This window comes from Salmo trutta, chromosome 37, assembly GCF_901001165.1.
Source record: "Salmo trutta chromosome 37, fSalTru1.1, whole genome shotgun sequence".
Classification (NCBI taxonomy): Eukaryota; Metazoa; Chordata; class Actinopteri; order Salmoniformes; family Salmonidae; genus Salmo; species Salmo trutta.
Window position 1 is genome coordinate 11,723,888 of NC_042993.1, and position 16,970 is coordinate 11,740,857.

General features: G+C 42.1%; 2 protein-coding genes across 5 annotated transcripts; both read right to left on the reverse strand.

Moving 5' to 3' along the window:
- Positions 1-57: 57 nt before the first annotated feature.
- Positions 58-8,238, reverse strand: si:dkeyp-84f3.9 (uncharacterized). 2 transcript variants are annotated; one of them, XM_029738403.1, is made up of 3 exons: positions 7,963-8,238; positions 5,361-5,525; positions 58-5,175 (listed from the first exon to the last, which is right to left on the reverse strand). In XM_029738403.1, exon 3 carries the CDS (start codon positions 5,128-5,130, stop codon positions 1,198-1,200), a length of 3,933 nt encoding a protein of 1,310 aa, XP_029594263.1. In that variant the 5' UTR covers positions 5,131-5,175; positions 5,361-5,525; positions 7,963-8,238; the 3' UTR covers positions 58-1,197. The 2 variants fall into 2 exon arrangements, with proteins under 2 accessions (XP_029594263.1, XP_029594264.1); XM_029738404.1 differs by lacking the exon at positions 7,963-8,238 and adding an exon at positions 5,944-6,278.
- A 996-nt stretch (positions 8,239-9,234) lies between these two features.
- On the reverse strand, positions 9,235-11,857 carry LOC115177533 (zinc finger protein 54-like). 3 transcript variants are annotated; one of them, XM_029738409.1, is made up of 2 exons: positions 11,757-11,857; positions 9,235-11,080 (listed from the first exon to the last, which is right to left on the reverse strand). In XM_029738409.1, exon 2 carries the CDS (start codon positions 11,024-11,026, stop codon positions 9,872-9,874), a length of 1,155 nt encoding a protein of 384 aa, XP_029594269.1. In that variant the 5' UTR covers positions 11,027-11,080; positions 11,757-11,857; the 3' UTR covers positions 9,235-9,871. The 3 variants fall into 3 exon arrangements, with proteins under 3 accessions (XP_029594269.1, XP_029594271.1, XP_029594270.1); XM_029738411.1 differs by having other exon boundaries at positions 11,588-11,800; XM_029738410.1 differs by having other exon boundaries at positions 11,583-11,800.
- Between the last annotated feature and the right edge of the window lie 5,113 nt (positions 11,858-16,970).

Genomic DNA, 16,970 nt, shown 5'->3' on the forward strand with positions numbered 1-16,970 from the left:
TAAAGCTTTATCACAATTTGACACTATACATAAGGTAGCAAAAAAATACAATCCCTGAATAGTAATTACATTTAATAACAATTGAAATGAGTCTCACATATGTCTTAAAATTAAAATGTAGTCCATAACACATCAATCTGATTTCAAAGTTATAAAAGTCTTGAAAAATGTTGAATCTTACGTTGACTCCCCATCATCTGGGGAAAGTTAGTTTGTTCTCCACAGTGAGCAAACGACATTACCATTCAATACTTCCATGAGAGCACTGCCTTCAAAAGGGCATTCTACAACAAAATAATTCGAACCAGCAAGTGAATCCCACATGACATGTGTCCTGTTGGCCTACATATGTACTTGTGCTAGGCTATATGTCTGTAATTAAATAAGCACAACATTAGAAAGGTGGCTTTTATTCTTATATGACACAATAACTGAGTGAAACTAGAAAGTAAAATATACAGTATGTAAACAGCTGTCAGTTCATGTAAACATGAGGGAATGTAGGCCTATTAGGTAAAACGACTAGAGTATTGGCAGTGAAAATATTTTTCTTGCATAAGTTACAAATCAACACTTAACCATAGAATAAATGACTAACTTGCAAAACATGAGGTTTCTAATTTTCTTTTAAATAAATGGACAGAATAAAGATGTATGTTAATCACTTGTATTGGTAGGCTAAATTACAACATTATTTTTCATCAGTTGAGAATCAGTCTGACAGTAAGAGGTTAACAATGACATTAAGAGGTATGACAATGTTCTATGATCAAGCATTGTAATTTACACTCAAACTTCCATTGAAAAATAGATTGCAGGCCATGATCTGTCCTCGTCTCAAAACCTGCTACAACTACTCAAATGTATAAAAGCACTGACCATCTTTTCAGATTAAGGGACACCTGCCAAAGAAAAATAAAATACTGTCAACTTAAAATTGATCATAGTGTAAGTAATTCAAATAACAACCAAAAGTAATCAGCTTCCCTAATGACCAACAAGCAACCAGAGTAACAATCTCCACTCAACAGAATATTCACTCAAACACATCAATACAACAACCCCTTGTGTGTTAAAAAATCCGCTTTTGTTGGTTGACCTATAAGTCATTTCTAAACTGATAGAGGTAAACCTCTGAGAAAGAGATGGGAGGATAACGTGCCTTTGTGATAGAAAAAGGTCCCTCATTTTCACTTCTTACACCTCTCCCCTGGCATGCTGCAAATAATGCTCATAGAGTTGTGAGACAGCAGGAAACTTAACACCACACTCCGCACAATCCAAACCCCCCATCGTCGCCTTGTCCTCCTTTGATCTAGCAGCACGTTTAGTCGCATTCCCATAAATTCTACTCCGCTTCCTGTTTACATTCCCATCTTTTCTGTCAGGGTATGGAATGGTCTCTACCTGTGAGTACAGTGGTGATAGAGGGCTTGTGAGCGGCTGGGTGGAGGCATATGACTGGAGGCCTGGTTGGAAACCTGGGTGTTGCATTGGGGGAGGCACGGGTATAAGGGGTGACAGTGAATGTATTAGGTCTGAATGATTGGAAAAGTAATGAAGGCGATGTGAACCTTGTGGGTGGTTTGCTTGAAGAGCCGGAGAAGGGTAGTAGGTATGGTGGAGTTCCTGATGGGAGTGTGTTATGCCACTGTTCATGTGAGGGTCAAATCCATTCATGTTGGAAGGTACATCATGTTCATGTGTCGAGGGAGAATAATCATAGCAGTCGTCCTGGATCCACATACTGTGGTCACCTGGTGAGGAATGGCAAAGCTGATGATTGAAAAGCAAATCTAGTGTCCTGAAGCTGGTGTTGCACTCCTCACATTGATAAGGCAGGCACTGCTGCTGGTCAAGTCCTTGGAGAGTTTTGTTTGGTCTCTCATCGATCCACTGGTACTCCGGGTGTTCTCGCAGCATGTGCTGCTTGTAGGGCCCAACGAATCGGAAACCTTGGCGACACTTTGGACATGAGAATCGTCCTAATTTCTGTCTGTGGACTCGCTGGTGAAGCCAAAGCTTTTTCCAGCTTTCCAGGGTCTTTCCACAGCAGTCACAGGTGTAGCTCTGACTGTGGGCATGAGTTAGCATGTGGGCTCGGAGTCTCCCTGTGTGTCTGAAAAGTCTTCCACAACGTGGGCATAAGTACTTCCTCGGGTCAGATTTACGATCTAGACTGTTCAACTTTGATACAAGGGGGGTGAGATTATTTGTGGGTATAATGCATGTTTGGAAGGGGCGCAGAGTTGTAGCAATGGCTTTATTGGCATGTGTTTGTGAAGACAGATGACCACTTTGTTTTTGCTGTGAGGTAGGTTCACAGTTCAGCAATGAGGCAGAGGAAGCTGAACTCTGTCCAAGGTTCTGAAATGGTTGACTATCAGCAGCTGCAGGAAATACTAATTGGGTGACTGGTGAATGACTCTTGACTGGTGAATGACTCTTGACACTTGGTTGCTGCGATCTTCGCTGATTAAGGGCTCTAGGTTTCCAAATCCTAAATTCAGATTTGGATGTCATCTTCTCCCCCCTAACTTTGGTGCAATATTGGTGGTGCTCTTCAAATTCTGACATCACACTAAACAGCTGGTCACAGAATAAACAGCGAAAGAGCTTCACACCAGCATGGGTTTTCAGGTGGGTTTTGTACTGACGCCTCTGAACAAATCTCTCTTCGCAGATGTGGCATGTAAAAGATATGAAAGGCTTCTTCCGGCTCTCTCTGTCATTACTCTCCCTCAGACCCTTGCAGGGATGTTTTTTTGCAGACGACAACTGAGTGAAACTCTTTCCACACCATGTGCAGTTGTAAGGCTTAATGGACCAGTGTGTCACCTCATGAATACGAATTGATGAGCGATTACTAAAGGCTTTCCCACATACTTTACAGATATATGGTTTTTCCCCAGTGTGCATACGTATATGAACCTGCAGACCAGACCAAAAGGGAAATACTTTCCCACAAATGTGGCATTTGAGTATCCCCCCCTTTCCCCTTTTTCTCCTTTCTTTCAGAGAAACAAGGGGTGTATGAGTGGCCTCATTTCTGTTATCCTTTGTTTTACTCTCAGACTCAGAGTCCTGGTTCGGGTTCTGCGAGTGCCACTTGCAATGAGCAAGCAATTCGTTTGAATTACTGAACTTCATTTTGCAATAAGGACACTTCAGAGGCTGACAGCGCCTGTTATGTTTCTTGATATGACTTTTTAAGTTGGATAGCTGGGCAAAGTCTTGGTCACAATCAATGCACTTATAGGGCCTTTCGCCTGTATGAGTGCGTAGATGGACGGTATATACAGACACAAAATCAAAATGGCGTCCGCAGTATTCACACGTTTTCCCTGTGCCTTTTGGTCTCCCTTTTGGTCGACCCCTAGCCTTCGGACAACTGCTTGTTGGGTTATATTCAGTTTCATCGCCTACACCATCTCTCTCTTTCTTGATTTTCTTACTTGTGAATTCTTCACCTTGTACGACATCTGATTTCGAAAAGGACTCATGCGACATAGTTTCTAATATGTTTACATCAGTGATGATTGGATTTTGATGACTCTCAGGCAAATCTTTAAATCCTTCATCTGTTGACTTACTTCCATTTGAAAAGCTGTCATTTGTGTTACCCTCATACTCCCAAGCTAACTCGCCACAGTCCATCTCCTTTCCAACATCACCATTGCCTTCATCGGCTTGCTTTGACATGGTGTCTGGATCTGCCTGTGTGGTCACACTTTGGAGTCTACCTCTAGCATCAATGCACCTTTTCCTCTTTCCTTTTTTGTATTTAGTTTTTCCAAAAACGAACCGGGACCGCTTTCTGGGAGCAGTGCCAGCAGTTTCTCTGCGTTTGTCAACTTTGAATGGCTTTTTGAATTCAGTGCCATCACAACTAGTATTACAGGGCTCAACCTTCACACTGGTGTCAGTGTGGCCTTGAAAAGACATGAGACAATTTGACTGTGCCAGGGAATTAAAATCACCCAGCTCTATTTCAATATCCTCACACTTCACATTAGACATCATCTCAGCAGTCCCACTTGACCTCCCACCTCTCTGAGAATCAACGCGACTAAGTGACACAGACACATGCCTTGCTATATAATCTAGTGAATGCTCAGTCTCAATCTTCTGATGTTGTGGTGGAATATCCTGAGAATTCACAGATGCTGTAATAGAACATGATTTTCTCTGTGATTTTCTCTGTGCTAAAGCAAACTGCCTCACAAGCGTTGTTTTCTTTGATGGTCGTCCTACTCTTTGTTTAGGCTTAACAGGAGCTTCCTCAGGCTGAGGACCAATGTTTCCTCTCTTTTCCTTTTCAGATAGCATCTCATCAGGTTCCTTTTTAATTACAATTTTTTCTTCTGTTACATGGGATTGTTGCACTGAAATAGTGTTCATGGTTCTTCCTGGTCGTTTCTTGGTCGACCCCTTTGGTCGTCCCCTTTTCCTTTTTGGTTCCAAGGGTGAGATAGCCACAGGGCTGGATTCAGCTGGTTGAAGGTCTTGGGGGGACGAGTCAAGAACAGACACCGCTGTATTGCTTGGTTCACAGTTTAGAGGTATTGCTTTTGTTTCAATAGCTCTGAGAGACGTGTCATCCCTGTTTTCTACACAGTTTGTAGTAAAAGAAATAGCATTCGCTCTGTCAGACTTTGTTTCACTCCAATCCTTTGATTCTGCAGTGCTCAGATGAGAAGAACTCTCCTCTGTTTGTAGCACAGTATGCAGCATCTTTGCCTTCTTGTGAGGGCGACCACGTTTCCTAACAACGTCTACCGCTGCTGGCCTTGTTACACCCACCAGCTCTTTTGTGATACAGTTCAATGTTTGCTCACTCCCAGTAAGTGATAAATGCACTTCAGGATTGGCACTTTCACATTGAGTTCTAGCATGACCAGCAGCAGGTGAATAAACATGCATTTTCTCCATGTTTGCCTGGGTCTTTGTGAGCTTTCTTCTGTGATTAATGTCACCAGAGTTTACCTTTCCAGAATTAGGATGGACAACCGAAACAGGGGTATCTGGTAGTGACCGTGTGTCAGTGGGTTCAGCTACCACTTTGTTCTGTTGGCTTTTACTTTCTCTCTGTAGTTGGGGTCTTTGTAAGGGAACCTTCATTGGGGGCATGTTATGGCAGTTGTCTACCTCCTTGCTGATCTTCTCTTCAGATGGCTGTAAAAAATATATATTTAAAAAAAGGGTATAACGCGTTAATAATTTTATTTTGCGCCGGCCGGGCTTAGTTTTCATAATCAAATATAGAAACAGCCAAACGCAGCACATATCGCACAAATATAAGGGTATGCTACTACTTCCAACATACATGAGTGACTTTCTTATGCTATTTTAATACTTACTGTCTTTATTTTTAGGCAGGCTCTCTGGCAGGACTGATGAGGAAAATATAAATGTTCAACGTAGATCCTCCAATAACAGCCCAGGCAAGAACGATCATCCAGCTTTTGTTCAAACCTCTTCCACCACAAACTAGCCAGGTAACCCCCACTACTGTTCCCAGGTACCTAAACAGAAGAAACAGAGGTTTGAGCCACGTGATTCTATATCATAACATTGAAAACGGTCTTGGTTTAATGAACTAACGGTCATGTTATGTTGTATTTGGAGTTTACTTCCCCTTTGCACGCAGAAACGGTAGTCTCTCTAGGGCCCCTAACAACACAATCCCCCCCCACCCCGTGGGACCTCTGGCAAGAATGGCCAAGAACACCCCTTCTATAGATTGGGACAAGACAGGGATGGGGCTGTGCCACTGACTTTAAATCATTTTTAATAATAATTTAACAACCATACCACTGGTACCACTACATTTTGCATCTGTATTTTCGCACAAGATTTAGCAGCATGTGCAACATTTTATCCCCATGCTGTCATTCAAATTGTCTCACCAAACAACAGCCTACATGCATCTCACATACTCACACACTGATGTAGTGTTGTTCTGTTGGGTTTGAATGTTCCAACTTGTGTCTTCCATGTCTTGAATCAAATTGATAGGTTGTAGGCACCACAACCCATAGACTGGCTGACATCCAGATGATCCAATTGAAGTGAAAAGAACTAGCTACGGGAATTCCCAAATCAAATCTATTCCTCTTGTCACTGTAGGCAGCTAGCTACAGTGCCTTCAGAAAGTATTTATACCCCTTGACTTTCACATTTTGTTCTATTCCAGCCGGAATTCAAAATAATAACAATTCTCACCCTCCTACACACAATACCCCATAATGACAAAGCGAAAACATGTTTATTGAAAATGTTTTCACATTTATTGAAATTAAATACTGAAATATCAAATGTACATAATTATTCACACGCCTCAGCCAATACATATTAGAATCACCTTTGGAAGCGATTACAACTGTGAGTCTTTCTGGGTAAGTCTCTGAGTCATGTGATAAACTCATTCCATGGAGGGCCAAGAGTCTGCAGGTTTTCACTCTTCCTTGATTGATGAATTAAGGTCACAGATTAATAAGGAGCTCCCCTCACCTGGTTGTCTAGGTCTTAATTGAAAGTAAAAAAACAAAAACCAGCAGGCACTAGGACCTCCATGTGAATGAGTTTGACTCACCTGCTCAAAGAACTTTGCACAGCTGGATTGTACAATATTTACATGTTCTTAAAAAAATTATTCAAGCTCTGACATCTGACAAGATGATTGTTGATCATTGTTAGACAGTCAATTTAAAGTCTTGCCATAGATTTTGAAGCCGATTTAAGTCAGAACTGTAACTAGGCCACTCAGGAACATTCAATGTCATCTTGATAAGCAACTCCTGTGTATATTTGGCCTTGTGTTTTAGGTTATTGTCCTTCTGAAAGATTAATGTCTCCCAGTGTCTGTTGGAAAGCAGGCTGAACCAGGATTTCCTCTAGGATTTTGCCTGTGCATAACTCTATTCCGTTTATTTTTTTTATTAACAAACCAAAAAAACTAAAGTCCTTGCCGGTGACAAGCATACACATAACATGATGGAGCTACCGCCATGTTTGAAAATATGATGAGTGGTACTCAGTGATGTATTGGATTTGCCCCAAACATTACACTTTGAATTCGGGACATAAAGTACATTTCTTTGACACATTTTTTGCAGTTTTACATTAGTGCCTTATTGCAAACAGGATGCATGTTTGGAATATATTCTGTACAAGCTTCCTTCTGTTCACTGTCATCTACTGTAAGTCGCTCTGGATAAGAGCGTCTGCTAAATGACTAAAATGTAAATGTAAATTTATGTTAGTATTGTGGAGTAACTCACAATGTTGATCCATCCTCAGTGTTCTCCAATCACAGCCATTAGACTCTAACTGTTTTAATGTCACCATTGGCCTCATGTTGAAATCTCTGAGCAGTTTCCTTCCTCTCCGGCAACTGAGTTATGAAGGACTCCTGTCTCTTTGTAGTGACTGGGTGTATTGATACACCATCCAATGTAACTAATAACTTCACAATTTTGACCCATCTACCAATAGATGAGGTAATCATTCAAAAAAGATGTTAAACATTATTTTACTGAGTGAGTCCATGCAACTTACGTGACTTAAGCACATTTGAACTCTTAAACTTATTTAGGCTTTCCATAACGGGGTTGATTACTTGACTCAAGACATTTAAAGTTTTCATTTTTAATTCATTTGTAAAAATTTCTAAGAACATAATTCCATTTTGACATTATGAGGTATTGTGTAGGTCTGTGACAAAATCTCAATTTAATACATTTTAAATGTAGGCTATAACACAACAAAATGTGGAAAAAGTCAGGGGTGTGAATACTTTCTGAAGGCACTGTATGTAGCTGTGTCAACTAACGTTAGCTATAGCGAAATTCTGCAGGTAGGCCGACATGTTGGAAAACATGCTCTAAATCCAGTTAGTTAGCTAAAGAAACATGCACGCCATAACTAGATCTGTTTCATGTAAGACTCGCAGTTACTCACCCAAAAATGTGTTAGTGCAAACTTGTCCTCGAACCACCAGTTAGAAAGCTGTCGACATGATGAAAGCTAGCTAGCTAATGTCAACATACCGTTTTGTTGTCCAAATCCGACGAATATCAATATTTATAAATAATGCATTGCACATAACATGTTTGTTTTCGCCAACGTTCAGATACAATGGTGTGCCATAATTTTAAACGTTAGCTTATTGTATTCGTGATTCAATTGTTTTTTTTTCTCCTCACTCAACATCCGGTAGGCCGGAAATGGTGTCGCGATGCCTGCCTACCTCATCAAAGATGGACAACCGGTCAAAAAATAAAGTTTACCCAAAAACTTTGTGCAGTGATAATACAATTCTCATGAGATAGTCGTCTTAGAATATTTTGCTATGTGCATTCACAAGTGACAAACTATGTCAGAGAGCTATCCCAAGCAATCAGTGAATACATTATCTGCATATTCATCATGCTCTCTTGGCAGAGGCTATAACAGACCCTGACTTGCAAAACTAACCAAAATCTAAAACGGTCTCTTACCTTAAACCTACCTCTAACTGTAACCTAATTTAAGTAATTCTGGAGAAAAATAAATGTTTTGCAGGTGTAACCGATGTGAAATGGCTAGTTAGTTAGCGGTGGTGCACGCTAGTAGCATTTCAATCGGTGACGTCACTCGCTCTGAGACTTGAAGTAGGGTTTCCCCTTGCGTCGCAAGGGCCGTGGCTCTTGTGGCGCGATGGGTAACGATGCTTCGGTGGGTGTCAGTTGTTGATGTGTGCAAGGGTCCCTGGTTCGAGCCCGGGTTGGGGCGAAGAGAGGGACGGAACCTACACTGTTACATTGATGCTGTTGACCCGGATCATTGGTTGCTGCGGAAAAGGAGGAGGTCAAAGGGGGGGTGAGTGTAACCGATGTGAAATGGCTAGTTAGTTAGCGGTGGTGCACGCTAGTAGCATTTCAATCGGTGACATCACTCGCTCTGAGACTTGAAGTAGGGTTTCCCCTTGCGTCGCAAGGGCCGCAGCTTTTGTGGCGTGATGGGTAACGATGCTTCGTGGGGTGTCAGTTGTTGATATGTGCAAGGGTCCCTGGTTCGAGCCCGGGTTGGGGCGAAGAGAGGGACGGAACCTACACTGTTACACAGGTCAGGAGTGTCTATATAGCCTTTTCATGCAATCACTTATGGCTGCTGCTATTGCTTTGGTCCCTAAAATACGGAAAAAACACAGATTATTACACCTTAGTTGCTACAAAAGAAAGGGAGAGAGCGGAAACAAAACAATATTTTATTCCAAGACCACAGAAATGGCTAGAAAGAACCAACATGTTCTTGTGATATGGCCAATGCTGCTTATACCACCTTTTCAGTAAAGCTACTGTAAAAAAAAAAACGCATTTTCAAAAGACAAACTATCATACAATGTTTGTGGTTATCTGAACCATACAGACTGATTTGATAGTGCATATGTAACATTTTCAATGTCATTTGACAAACACACAAATGAAAGAAAAAAAAATATCAAGGTAAAAAATAAAATCTAGGCTACTGACAGATTAGTTGTAAATTGAGTAGTCAGATAAGAATTAAGCCGGTACCTTACAAAAAGGGACCATACCCACAAAAAGGGACCATACCCATAACCCATAGATGTTTAAGTCTGTTGCAAATGCAGAAGGTTCACATTGGGAATGCTTTTTGCACTGTTCATCTCTGTGGTACTGGGAGGGAAGAGGTTAATTGTTGGTATAACAGCTGACTTGGTTTGGTGAAGGAGCTTTTCTGCCACATTCACGTGCTAGTCGGAACTAGGAAACACGGAAATTTCCGATTTACTAACTGTTTTTTTATACACATGCCGCGTTCAACCAGTTAGCAAGTCGGAAATTTCAGAGTTTCTTAGTTCCGACTAGCACGAAAACGCATCCTCAATCACAAAACAGTCATCATCCGAAACCTCAGTTTTTACAGAGACAGCAGACAACCCGGTGCCCCTATCCGGGCCTACTGCCTTGTGGTCGTATACAGTTACATTCGTTGAAGTTTGAATGTTGAACGCCAGCTCCTTGTCACCATTGCTTCGAGGCAAGGAGTATGGGCTGGTTCCCTCCTTCCCTTTTCTGTGACCATTGAGCTGTTTGCCAGACGTCAGACCCAGTTCCTGTGCAAAAAAGGATGCCGCCATTGTGCAACGGTGCCTCTCGAGCAGCTTGACAGTTTGGAAGGGCTCCTGACACACTCTACACTTCAAGTATTTTGTTCCAGAAGTCCCTGGAATGGGCTGCTGTGAGACCATATGCATCCCTAGCTGCAGCTCCCCATTGAACGGGTCAGGACAGTGCTGACGCTGGACAACCTTCTTAGCATACCCCGCGGGCTGTTTCCTGTTACTCAGCACTGTGGCAGTGGTGAATCTGGTTTCAGGAGTTGCCCGATATGATCCACACTGGTGGTGGCCAGGCTGTGGTGACTTGTTGTTACTGAGCAGGAGAACCCCGCACCGCAGGCAGCCATGGACTTTATTTCTGGCGTGAGTGTTGTGGTGCCATACGAGTAAGTCTTTTGTTGCAAAGCCCAGTTCACAGTAGGCACACCTGTAGGGCTTTGTCCTTCCAAACTTGCGCAGGGTCTCCACCAACACCACTGGCTGGAATTGGTGCCAGAGGTCCGTTGTTGGGGCACGTGGACCAGGTGGAGGCTTTGTGGCTCGTGGAATAGGGGCCGATAGCATCGGAGTCGGTCCAGGCACAGCCCAGCTTCCCTGCCCCGCCGTCAATACCAGCCTCGAAAGCTGCTCCTTGTACTCTCTCTCCCTCTGATATTGTTCCTTCTTTATGGTGCTATAATTAATTACAGTGTGGCCTGGTTCATGTAACCCACTGTGGTCCATCATATCAACATACATGGAGAACTCTGTTCCACAGGAGCAGATGAAACCAGCCGCAGGACAAAAGTGGTCATGAAATGACATTTGGTCTGGAAAGATCCTTTCACAACTAAAGCAAAAAGGGGGTCCACCATCACCAAGCTCCCTTTCCCCTTTCATATAGTTCCGCTTTTGCATCTTGGCCTGTCCTTGATGTGATGATTCATGTAGAACAGGGTCTCTCTGGAGTGTCTGAGGTAACAGAAAAAAATATTATTTTAGAAAGCCTGTTCAACTGTACTGATTAGAAATTATATATCCACAGGGAAGTATTGCATAAAAAGCAGGGCATATAATTCAGCAACACAACATTAGGTATCTGTAGGGCGTGCTAGCCTTTAGACTTAAATAGCTAACTTGTTAAGTAGTTGTGTGATATCGATAATTTCACTATGTAGCTAGCTAACACCTTGGTCGTAAATCACTATTTAACGTCGTCACCCCAAGCCCGGCGCTGGCCCAAATTTGGGGGTCTTTGTTTCTTGGACCAACGGGGTGTTCAAAAGCTTAAACCCAATATACAAACTAAAGCTTAATAGTACATCGACACAAGTAATTATATTTGACATATATACCTAACTATATTGATAGCTAGCTAGTCAGCCTAGGAAATGTTTGTTAGTATAGCTAGCTTGCTAACGTTAGCTATCCATCCCCAAAACATAGCTAGCCTAGCTAACGTTAGCAGCATTACCTTACACCGGCGAGTCACAGCTGTCCACGTTCATATTACTGCCATCGATCATCTACAATTCGGACATTTGTAACTTAGCTACAATACTGCTACGTAGCTTTATTCATATTTCATAACCTTACAGGCTGAATTTTGGAACGCATCCGCGGGAGCGAGGTGGAAAATACAACTTACTTCGTTTCGTTGGCGGGTAAACTTCCAAATGCACTGTAACACTGCCGCCCGTCGGGTTGGAGTATGCAAGTTGATTAGTTGAGTCAAAGACAAAGAGGCGAAGCGAGAGGGTTTACTCCGCCCAAAATCTTTCCACAGAACATTCATTATTAAAGCAAGAGAGGAGTTTTTGCATGGGGTCAATGAGTGTCGAATTTAGTCAAGATAAAAATGAATAGCTGTTTTGATACGTGAGGTTTATTTGATCTAATAGAAGTTTCGTAATGCTTAGGTTGTAAAAAGCGTCCTGATATAAGCGTGACCCACGGGATAACCGGGCAACTATGGAGTTATCCCTAGTGTAATTTGAGACTGTCAAGGTATATTTCTGAAGCTGGCGTAGCATCTCCATTGAATACAGGCGGTTGACAGCAACACCCCTAATTGAATATTCAAAATTATATTAAAATGACGTTGTATCCACCAATCTAAAGAGAATAGGCGTGAGCTTGACAGGCCGCTGTTCCACTCTGTGGACAAAGAATCTCATTGTCAGGGCGGAGACAAGCATCGTGTCATTATCTCCAGTATCTCCGGTTGAGTCTGGTAATGAGTGAATGAAGCTAGCCTAATACAAACCTAGTTTACATTCCGTTTCGCAACAAAGAATGTAAATTCGCGAGATCAGGACGGTTTGTATGACGCTAAAAAGGCAAATATGGGAAAAATTCTCAATCATCAACATATTTATCATCACACATGCATTCCTAAAAACTACTTTTTATGCCTTAATGGCTAACCAGTCAGTCCTCCCTGTGAACCATTTACATTTCACCAACAGTACAAGCCTTTTAAATAAGATTCGGTAAATAGTAAAGCCTTTACCTCCTACTTAATTGGTGGCACACACACACACACAAAAAACGGGCATTAGCCCCCTAGCGTCGATTGAAGCACCGTTGCTTCAATCTAAATTACATTTAAAAAATCCCCTTCAAAAGTACTTTCAAACTTTTTTTTTTTTTTTTTTTTGCATTGGATGCATCTCAATCCACCGCATCCAGTGTCATACTTCCACATCTGAGACAACCCATAAACCGGTCTTCTCACAAAAACTTTGACTAGAGGTCGGCCGATTATGATTTTTCAACACCGATACCGATTATTGGAGGACCAAAAACAGCCGATGTCGATTAATCGGCCGATTTATTTATTTATAATAATGACAATTACAACAATACTGAATGAACACTTATTTTAACTTAATATAATACATCAATAAAATGTAGCCTCCAATAAATAATGAAACATGTTCAATTTGGTTTAAATAATGCAAAAACAAAGTGTTGGAGAAGAAAGTAAAAGTGTGTAAATTCGCATGTGCCATGTAAGAAAGCTAACGTTTAAGTTCCTTGCTCAGAACATGAGAACATATGAAAGCTGGTGGTTCCTTTTAACATGAGTCTTCAATATTCCCAGGTAAGAAGTTTTAGGTTGTAGCTATTAAAGGAATTATAGGACTATTTCTCTCTATACGATTTGTATTTCATATACCTTTCACTATTGGATGTTCTTATAGGCATTTTAGTATTGCCAGTGTAACAGTATAGCTTCCGTCCCTCTCCTCGCTCCTACCTGGGCTCAAACCAGGAACACATCGACAACAGCCACCCTCGAAGCAGCGTTACCCATGTTGAGGAAGGGGAACAACTACTCCAAGTCTCAGAGCGAGTGACATTTGAAACGCTATTAGCGCGCACCCGGCTAACTAGCTAGCCATTTCACGTCGGTTACACCAGCCTAATCTTGGGAGTTGATAGGCTTGAAGTCATAAACAGCGCAATGCATTGCGAAGGGCTGCTGGCAAAACGCACGAAAGTGCTATTTTGAATGAACGCTTACGAGCCTCCTGGTGCCTACCACCACTCAGTCAGACTGCTCTATCGAATCAGACTTAATTATAATATAATAAACACACAGAAACACGAGCCTTAGGTCATTGATATGGTCGAATGAGGAAACTATCACGTTTATTCTTTCAGTGAAATACGGAACCGTTCCGTATTTTACCTAACGGGTGGCATCCATAAGTCTAAATGTTCCTGTTACATTGCACAACCTCCAATGTTATGTCATAATTATGTAAAATTCTGGCAAATTAGTTTGCAACGAGCCAGGCGGCCCAAACTGTTGCATATACCCTGACTCTGCGTGCAAGGAACGCAAGAGAACTGACAATTTCACCTGGTTAATATTGCCTGCTAACCTGAATTTCTTTTAGCTAAATTTGCAGGTTTAAAAATATATACTTCGGTGTATTGATTTTAAGAAAGGCATCGATGTTTATGGTTAGGTACAGTCGTGCAACGATTTAGCTTTTTTCGCAAATGTGCTTTTGTTAAATCATCCCCCGTTTGGCGAAGTCGGCTGTCTTTGTTAGGAAGAAATAGTCTTCACAGTTCGCAACGAGCCAGGCGGCCCAAACTGCTGCATATACCCTGACTCTGTTTGCAAGAGAAGTGACACATTTTCCCTAGTTAAAATAAATTAATGTTAGCAGGCAATATTAACTAAATATGCAGGTTTAAAAATATATACTTGTGTATTGATTTTAAGAAAGGCATTGCTGTTTATGGTTAGGTACACGTCGGAGCAAAGACAGTCCTTTTTCGCGAATGCGCACCACATCGATTATATGCAACGCAGGACAGGCTAGATAAACTAGTAATATCATCAACCATGTGTAGTTAACTAATGATTATGATTGATTTTTATAAGATAAGTTTAATGCTAGCTAGCAACTTACCTTGGCTTCTTACTGCATTCGCGTAACAGGCAGGCTCCTCGTGGAGTGCAACGTAAAGCAGGTGGTTAGAGCGTTGGACTAGTTAACCATAAGGTTGCATCCCCAAGCAGACAAGGTAAAAATCTGTCGTTCTGCCCCTGAACAAGGCAGTTAACCCACCGTTCCTAGGCCGTCATTGAAAATAAGAACGTGTTCTTAACTGACTTGCCTAGTTAAATAAAGGTCTAAAAAATATATATTTATTATTATTATTTTTTTTATTGTTTTTTTTCAACAAATAAACAATAATAAATAAAAAAAATAATAATAATAAATATATTTTTTTTGAATCAAAAATAAATGAAAAAATAAAAATAAAAAAATAACATTTTCGGCAAATCGGTGGCCAAAAATATCGATTGTTTTGAAAACTTCAAATCGGCCCTAATTAAATCGGCCATTCCGATTTATCGGTCGACCTCTAGCCTGAACGGTTTGACCTAAAAAACTATTATGACCACTCTTTGGAAAGAGGATACTCTCACAAACACTACAAGTGTCGAGACTTGTCTGAAGTTGGTAAGGTCGACGTGCACAGTTTGTTTGGTAGCGTTCTAACCGTTTGGGCGACAAACTAATAGGACCCCACATGAAAAGCATTTTTTGCTTAAGTTTCCATGTACTAAATACATTTAACATTCAATAGGTTTCCATTGCATTCTTAACTTGTGTGGCATATTTTCTTTTGTCGACATTAGCTGTTTCCATCAGGCCTGTCGTGAGTAAATTACTGCGTCAGGTACACATAAAATGGTTGGAAACCTGGTTAGTAGTAATAACAATCAACTCAAATATTTCATCTATGAATGGGGCTTTATTAAAACAAGGAGCAACACACACTACATGCTATTTCCTATACATTTCTGATTTGATGGAAGTGCTCAAATATACACTGCTCAAAAAAATAAAGGGAACACTAAAATAACACATCCTAGATCTGAATGAAAGAAATAATCTTATTAAATACTTGTTTCTTTACATAGTTGAATGTGCCGACAACAAAATCACACAAATAATCAATGGAAATCCAATTTATCAACCCATGGAGGTCTGGATTTGGAGTCACACTCAAAATTAAAGTGGAAAATCACACTACAGGCTGATCCAACTTTGATGTAATGTCCTTAAAACAAGTCAAAATGAGGCTCAGTAGTGTGTGTGGCCTCCACGTGCCCGTATGACCTCCCTACAACGCCTGGGAATGCTCCTGATGAGGTGGCGGATGGTCTCCTGAGGGATCTCCTCCCAGACCTGGACTAAAGCATCCGCCAACTCCTGGACAGTCTGTGGTGCAACTGTTGGTGGATGGAGCGAGACATGATGTCCCAGATGTGCTCAATTGGATTCAGGTCTGGGGAAAGGGCGGGCCAGTCCATAGCATCAATGCCTTCCTCTTGCAGGAACTGCTGACACTCCAGCCACGAGGTCTAGCATTGTCTTGCATTAGGAGGAACCCAGGACCAACCGCACCAGTATATGGTCTCACAAGGGGTCTGAGGATCTCATCTCGGTACCTAATGGCAGTCAGGCTACCTCTGGCGAGCACATGGAGGGCTGTGCGGCCCCCCAAAGAAATGCCACCCCACACCATGACTGACCCACCGCCAAACCGGTCATGCTGGAGGATGTTGCAGGCAGCAGAACGTTCTCCACGGCGTCTCCAGACTGTCACGTGCTCAGTGTGAACCTGCTTTCATCTGTGAAGAGCACAGGGCGACAGTGGCAAATTTGCCAATCTTGGTGTTCTCTGGCAAATGCAAAATGTCCTGCACGGTGTTGGGCTGTAAGCACAACCCCTACCTGTGGACGTCGGGCCCTCATACCACCCTCATGGAGTCTGTTTCTGACCGTTTGAGCAGACACATGCACTTTTGTGGCCTGCTGGAGGTCATTTTGCAGTGCTCTGGCAGTGCTCCTCCTGCTCCTCCTTGCACAAAGGCGGAGGTAGCGGTCCTGCTGCTGGGTTGTTGCCCTCCTACGGCCTCCTCCACGTCTCCTGATGTACTGGCCTGTCTCCTGGTAGCGCCTCCATGCTCTGGACACTACGCTGACAGACACAGCAAACCTTCTTGCCACAGCTCGCATTGATGTGCCATCCTGGATGAGCTGCACTACCTGAGCCACTTGTGTGGGTTGTAGACTCTGTCTCATGCTACCACTAGAGTGAAAGCACCGCCAACATTCAAAAGTGACCAAAACATCAGCCAGGAAGAATAGGAACTGAGAAGTGGTCTGTGGTCTCCACCTGCAGAACCACTCCTTTATTGGGGATGTCTTGCTTATTGCCTATAATTTCCACCTGTTGTCTATTCCATTTGCACAACAGCATGTGAAATTTATTGTCAGTGTTGCTTCCTAAGTGGACAGTTTAATTTCACAGAAGTGTGATT

Coding starts and splice junctions, on each gene's coding strand:
- si:dkeyp-84f3.9 (XM_029738403.1), bottom strand. CDS start 5,130: ATGCCCCCAATGAAGGTTCCCTTACAAAGACCCCAACTACAGAGAGAA.
- LOC115177533 (XM_029738409.1), bottom strand. CDS start 11,026: ATGCAAAAGCGGAACTATATGAAAGGGGAAAGGGAGCTTGGTGATGGT.